Raw genomic sequence first — 7,500 nt, forward strand, 5'->3', positions numbered from 1 at the left:
GAGGGGGGGCGGGGAACAGGTTGTATTTGTTTTATGTCCTGTTACCAAATAGCACTGAAGACTGGCTTGAGGCGATCGTTGAAGGCGAAACAGTATTTTAAAACGAGGATAATCTACTTTCAAGAACCAAAGTCCTACGCTTCATCAGAAGAATGTTTGCAAAAACATTCATTCTGGCAAGTGTACGCTGAAGTGGTTAAGAGACGTGAGTGAACGATCATTTCATTTTCTGCCCTGTGGCTGAAACAGAACCCAACAGTTAGAAGTGCAACAAAGTCCTGGGGGCGGGGCCGGGGTGGGATGGGGTGAGGAAATGTGATTTAAAATGTTATCTGCCACGTGAAAAGGGATCGCCAACTTTTGAACAAGCCTGGGGTTCGCTAAATGAGTTTGTTTAATCTAGGCGAAATAAACAGGCTGCTTTTCAAAAGGTGGTTAGACCTGCAGACATTTAATCCAGGATGGGCCGAACACAATGATACCGACCCACTGAAAGCTCCAAGCACCACCGGCGGCTCTCAGCAGAGAACGGGCTCCCTTTCTCCTATTGATAACCCTTTGTGGGGCACAGAGAAAGAGGCGAGGCGAGGAGAACTGAACGTCAGACAATGGCCATCATGCCACACACTGTCTCTGAACTTTCCTCATCTCTGAAGGACAATTAATTATGAAGGCCTTAGGGGTAGGTCGAAGCAAGGGAAAAACCCAATGCTGTCCCAGCAGTGGACGCGGCTGCCACCTCTGTGTTTGCTAAATGGCTTTGCCTGTTGGGGTACAGCCACCAAGAGAGCCAATAGATCACTGGGCGGGGGGAGGTGTGGGAGGAAAGCAAAAGATTTTTTTGTGTGTGCGCCTGCCCTTGTATAATTCTATTCTCACTGTGAACTCATCCATACACAAAACACAAGGACAATTTTTTTTTTTTTAAAGAGAGAAAAGCCACAGGGTAGGTTGCAGCAGAAACGGCCTCTCAGTGGTGTGTTAAAAAGGATGGTCTTTTCACCAAATCATTTCACAGAGGCAAAACAGACAAACACAAAGAGTTGAGACTTTTTCTCTGACATTAAATGGAGTAACTGATAAGGTCAGACATATGATACCTAAAGACATGAATCTGTGAACTCTTGAAGTCAAAGGGCCTCTCTGTGCCGAGGAACAATCTTTCAAAGGAAATAGATCATAGAACTCCACTGAATCTGCTTTAAACTTTATGAAGCAGGAGGAGAAAAAGCTCTAAGTAGGGAAGCTTGACAGAAGAGCCTTGAACTATTTTCTGAAGGAAAGATGAGACCCTCCCTAGGCTGCCACAAAACATCTTTTTTTTTTTTTTTTTCTAAAGGCTCCTCTGAACTTTGATACCAAGACACTGCCATTGAAAGTTGTATAATTATGTGCTATAGCCACTGTAAAAATGCTTTGTTCCCCCCAACAAAGGACAATAAGCAAAGTAAAGCGACATTACACTGTATCTTTTTCTTTAAGAATGTTGAGAAAGGTCATGGAATGCTATAACTAATAAAGCTGTTGAGTAAGGAGGTTTTAACGTTGATTTTACTGTGCTTGAATGTAACCCAATGACAAAAAGGACACAGGGCGCTAAAAATGCAACGACATTACCAACTAGATGATAAATCAATGGGCCTGCTTCATTATTACTGATCAACACCTTGAATCCCAAACGGACAGCGGTGTAAAAATGAAGCTTCGGGCACGCAGTTCTCCCTGTGCCCTCCCCTACCCCTGCCAACCCCCCCTTCCCCACCCAGCCTGGCGTCTTTACTGCTCCCTCCTTAAAATTTCAGGCAATCATTCTGTACGAGGAATATGTTTCCAGATAGCCATGTGTGTACATATATTTAGAGAACATTCATTTAGTCTCTTAAAAGATCGATTTGGCTTGTCAATGGGGGGACTGGCAGGGAAGGAAACGGTAAAGGTTTCTTTTCCTCCTTGCCACCCACCAAGAGTGCGTTGTGTGATCGTTTAAATGGCACCTCGGCTTTGAGGCCAAAAGACTGCAAGAGCAGTAAAAGGGTTTCCCTCCTGTGCCAGTTTTCCAAATGATCACTCATAGTTAAGTATCTATTTGGAGCAGAGGGAAGCGCTTCCTAAATCCACCTGTCCTCATTTTTCTGTAAAGAGGTGACAGGGCGAATGAAAGACTTCCAAATATATTAAATCTTCTTAAATGTGCGTCGTGTGGAAAGCGGGAGGGGGCTGGGAATGGGGGTGAGCCTGGTGGAGGGAGTAGCACTATATGTGTTTAAGTGTCATGTGTTTGGGTGGGTGTGTGCGTGGGGGGATGTGAGGAGTGCTGCCTTTTCATTTTCTCTTTCTAAGAGGAGAGTGAGAAGACACAGAGAGAGGCCTGCAGAAGTACCCTTCTTGCCTGTCATGTGACACCTAGAAATAAGTCAAACCACTGGCTCCACGATGGAACGTCTGCCCCGTGAATTATTAGTATCTTAGGAAATGACATTTACAAGCCCACTAATCAATGAATCAAGTTCTCTTTTCTATTTGTTTCTAAGCCTTCCATCCGAAGCCCTGGGTCTTTATTGAGGGCAAGGGAAGTTAGTCACTCCTCCTGCGAGTTTGGACCCTGCCCGCAGTTAATTGGCTAGCCACTAATGGCCCACGGGGGACGCCTGGCTGACCACGGCGGGGGAAGAGCTAGCTCATGGGAATGGAGAAAAGGAGAAGGAGTGCTCAGGGAAGTCTTGGAAATTGATCGCAAGCCTTGCCTTCTTTCCTGCCCCAGTCGTGAAGGAAACAGAAAAGCAATACAGTCCAAAGCACATGCCCCTGCGGTCAGAAGGGTCAGCCCGGAAGAAGGGGTCTGCTACATTCTCTTCCCAACCTCCACGCAGGCCATCCCAGACCCCAAGCTCTGGGTCATCCTGCCTTTCCCAGCGGCCAGTCTACCTCAGTCAACCTAGGGTGGCTGTCTTCCGGCTCCCTGAGCAGTCCGTTTAGCCTTTGTGACTTACACAGATCAGTTGCCTTAGTTGAGTTCTCTGCAAAAACGGGTCAACCTGCCTTGGAAACTGACAGCGCTCATTGCCTTCTTTCCCTGCCACAGTTGTGAGGGAAACAGAAGTAATAAAATTCAACTCCTATGCCCCTGAAGTCAGAAGTATCAGTGTGATTTAAAAACTGGGAAGGAATCCCAAACCTCATTTCCCTCCCGATAAAAATCAATTTTGGAAGCTCTTCAAAATGAAGTGAGAATGAAGCATGGCAATATATACCATAACACCTGGAACGACAAATGTATCGTTACCCATCTCATTTAACGTGAGAAGCGGGAGTTAAAAATGAGGCCTGGACTTCCCTGGTGGCGCAGTGGTTGAGAGTCCGCCTGCCGATGCAGGGGACACGGGTTCGTGCCCCGGTCCGGGAAGATCCCACATGCTGCGGAGCGGTTGGGCCCGTGAGCCATGGCCGCTGAGCCTGCGTGTCCGGAGCCTGTGCTCCGCAACGGGAGAGGCCACAGCAGTGAGAGGCCCGCGTACCGCAAAAAAAAAAAAAAAAAAAAATGCGGCCTGTCACTGAACGTGCCTGTTTGAACACCTTCACGGACTCGTGTTGGGAGGGAGATGCCCGACCCCTGTCCTGTAGCCAACTTTCTTCCCTTGAGCACAAGCTGAAAGCGTGGTTCATCCCCCCCTACCCGCCCCCTTCAGTGTCTTCTTCCACATCCCCTGGGTCTTCTCAAGCTCTCACCACCCCAAGTCTGAATGCCGTGCCAAGAATCTTGGCAATTGTGTAAACTGATACAAAAGGCAGAACAGGCTCTCCTGTCACTTAGAAGGTTCTGACTCATACAAGACAGGAAATGCGCGGGGTCTAGAAGAGCAGGGAGATGCAAGCCACTCCCTCTGCACTAGTGATAAACCTTCCCCATCTGCTTTATTTTCCCGCAGGCCAGGGGTCAGCAGCCACTCCAGCCTTGAGAGCCATCAGCAGCAGGGGCTGGAGGGGGGTGGCGCTTAGCAGTGACAGAGGTGCCACCAGCAAGCTTATGACAGAGGCAGAGATGGAGCAGAAAGCTGAGAAAAGACAAGGGTAGGAGGAGGAGGGAAAGAAGGAAGGAGAAGGTAGCAAAGGACAGAGAAGCATTAGCCTCACCCCCGCTCTCTCTCCCTGGCTCCCCTGTTCCCACCCATTTAGAACTACTTTAGAAACAGTATAAAGCTTTAGGCAAGCTGAAGTGTTTCTGGTATTAATATCCATATCATTAGTACTCACATTAAATTAATTAATGTTGGTAGACCACTTAGAAGAGTGCCCAGAACATACTAAACAGTCAATAAATGTGAGCTATTTTATCATTGCTACAAACCACTGATTAACTGATTGAGAAATTTTAAAATGCAATCAAGAAGATGTTTTATTATTTGGCCAGCTAATGGTTGGTTTAATATATTCCTTTAAATTGACTGGATCTTTGGGCATCATGTAGGCATAACTTCCGTCTCTCTACTAGGCCCCATATCTGGTTAAAAATTTCAGAACAAACCAGGTGTACAGTTCTCTACTTTGCCATCTTCTTCACTTGCTCATTTTAGACTGCAGATGCACTTGACTTGCTCGTCAGGGGAGAAACTCAGATGCAAAAGTCAAGCCGTGCATGCAATAGCAGCTGAGGTATCAGATAGAGGTGCTGGGTCTACTTCTGGCTCACAGCCACGGTCCACACTGGAAGAGCAACAATGATAAGACCAGTGGCTTTTTTTTTTTCTTCTTTTTTTACAAATTTATTTATTTACTTTTGGCTGTGTTGGGTCTTCGTTGCTACGTGCAGGCTTTTCTTAGCCACAACTACTGAGCCCACAGGCCACAACTACTGAAGTCTGCGCGCCCACAGCCCCTGGTCCGCAACAACAGAAACCACCGCTATGAGAAGCCCGCACACTGCAACGAAGAGTAGCCCCTGCTCACCGCAATTGGACCAGCGGCTTTTTAAGCATCTCACTTAAGCACTGACCTCCATGCACAAAGGCACAGAAAAGAAGGATCATCTTATCTGAAGATTTTATTAGTAAGTGCCCCAAACTGAGAGGCTAAATTAAAAACTATTTCATGATATTAGGATCATATGTGGTGGTAGGGGTGTGTATGTGCATATGTGTGGGTAAGTGGAGGGGGCAGGGCAGAATCCAGCTCCTGCTTTGTTCTTAGCACATTTCCGGAAAGAGCCTAGTTTTTACCGAAGGAGGAATAAGGCCCAGAATAGTCCAATAACTTGTCTGAAGTCACATGAGAAGTGACAAAATTGCTCCCTGGGCCCCATACTCTTTGCACTGAAGCAGTCTTAAAATAGACACTGCAGATAAAGGAGAGGTGGCCTGGCTGGAAGTGGATATGATTCACAAAGAGAGGAATATCAGATGGTAATCATATTAAAGGAGGATTTAGATGATGCTAAATGGAGCAGCTTGTTGGGTATCTCTTGATTCCAGCCATCCCCTGTTTGTGTCATTTTGGCCCTTGCGCTGAGTAGGGGATTAAAACCAACCAGGTAAGGTTTACACGACCCTAAAAAATCCTAATGGGCACTGTCAGGATTTGTTCTCTTGAGTATGTTACTCAGCAAAAATGCACAAACCATCCCGTGGATCTTGGGCAATTCTTTTATGAAGCTTGACGCATGCTGCCAAACGAATATTTATCATAATAAACTGCAATTAGCTCACTAGCACACCGTTGAATTCTCTTAGCTCAAAGCTGACAGCAACAGACTTATCAGAAAGGGGGTGGGGAGATGTGAAGCTTTTAATAAGATTTCTTTAAAATGTTTAGCCGTCGTCATCATGCAGGGGAAACGGGTTCGATCCCTGGTCAGGGAACTAAGATCCTACATGCCACAAAGTGTGGCCAAAAAAAAAAAAGTTTAGCCATTGTCACATTCTTCAGTTTCAGAAGAAATCTGCTAGAGTGTTCTGTCCAAACAGTAAACCAGTGCTCTGTTCCAACAGAGACTTTAAAATACTGAAGCAGTAAGTACAAGAAGGATCCTCACTTTTAATGTGTTTGGCCAAAGAAAAACTTTGCTTATAACCCATTTGGCAAGAAAAATACATTGGTATTGGATAGCAGAGAGAAACTGGTGGCTTGCAGTATAAACACTCCAACTTTCAAGGAAATACCATGACTTTCCCGCTGCTAAACTTCCCCATTCAGTTCTTCATAAGCCACAAAAACTGATCTGCTAAGACCACTGGGAGAAGGGTCCCCAGAGGGATGGGCAAGCAGCGGGGGACATTGGGGTTCAGGTCGGTATTGACAAGGCCAGACCAAGGTGCCCCTTTCTCCTTTTTTTTTTTTTTTTGCGGTACGTGGGCCTCTCACTGTTGTGGCCTCTCCCGTTGCGGAGCACAGGCTCCGGATGCCCCGGCTCAGCGGCCATGGCTCACGGGCCCAGCCACTCCGCGGCATGTGGCATCTTCCCGGACCGGGGCACGAACCCGTGTCCCCTGCATCGGCAGGCGGACTCTCAACCACTGCGCCACCAGGGAAGCCCGCCCCTTTCTCCTTTGACACTGAGAACTTTGTGGGCATTTGGGGGTACCTAGCCACAGCGTGTCCATTCTCATCATCAGAGGTTCAGCCTGCAGAACCCTTCCCACACTCCCACTTCCAGCCATCATTGCCCCAGTCAGCAGGGCTCAGCAAAATGCTTTTGTGGGTACTGGGAGATTCGCTAGTGTTGTCTCATGGAAAGTCATCACGTTCAATGAAAAATGCTTGCTGAGGCACCACATCAGCCAGTAAAGAAATGCCTTACTCATAGCCACACATCTCTTATTGTTGTATAGATACAGCTTTCTGGGAATCATCTATACTGCTTCATATGTGCCTGGAATATGCAGGTTGCAGACACGTACAAGTATGTATAAGACCGTATGAATGAAGAGCAGCAAGCTCACGAAGCTGCACGTATGCAAAATGAACACACAAGGTTGTCCTCCCAAAAGAACAAAACCAGAAACAAACAAGCGAACAAAGATGTCCATGGGTCTCTTATAATAGGTACTTGGTAAATTCTCACACCGTTTCTTCCGGAAAGGAAATGAATGCTCATGAAAGTTTGAAACCATGGAATCACTTCCCCATCAATCTTTCTAGACTTTTTAAGAAAACAACTTTTGAAGCTACCACTGAACACAGCATATGTCAACTCAATCCACACGCCAGAATCTAAATATGAAAAAGGCCTATTGGGGTAGGGACCTCTTCTCTGGAAAGGGAATCACTCTGTGTGTGTTCCTTGCTGCCGTATCTTTGGATTCGCCAGTTCCCTCTTGTGTAGCCACATGGGTCTTCCAAGCAAGCAGCAGAGGTGGGGGATGGGAAAGGAAACGGAAGTGGGTCAGCTCCCAGGACTCTGACGGGACCCACGGGGGGCTCTTCATTGCCACTCGACCTCTTACCCTACTGGGGGATGCTTGTGTGAGATACCAAAGCAAAAAAAAAAAAAAAAAGACAGATTTGGGG

General features: G+C 46.8%; 1 protein-coding gene across 3 annotated transcripts in view; it reads right to left on the bottom strand.

The window, feature by feature from the left end:
* Positions 1-7,500, bottom strand: part of PROX1 (prospero homeobox 1) — a 49,639-nt gene that overhangs the window by 18,716 nt on the left and 23,423 nt on the right. Inside the window, exon 5 of one of the 3 annotated variants that reach the window (XM_024751126.1) lies at positions 4,631-4,701. The exons of the other annotated variants lie outside the window; for them this stretch is intronic. Coding sequence (XP_024606894.1) covers positions 4,684-4,701 — 18 coding nt within the window. The 3' untranslated portion in view covers positions 4,631-4,683. Of the gene's footprint in view, positions 1-4,630; positions 4,702-7,500 lie in introns of those variants that run through there. 3 annotated transcript variants of the gene reach the window in all.

This window comes from Neophocaena asiaeorientalis, unplaced genomic scaffold, assembly GCF_003031525.2.
Source record: "Neophocaena asiaeorientalis asiaeorientalis breed wild unplaced genomic scaffold, Neophocaena_asiaeorientalis_V1.1 scaffold67, whole genome shotgun sequence".
NCBI lineage: Eukaryota > Metazoa > Chordata > Mammalia > Artiodactyla > Phocoenidae > Neophocaena > Neophocaena asiaeorientalis.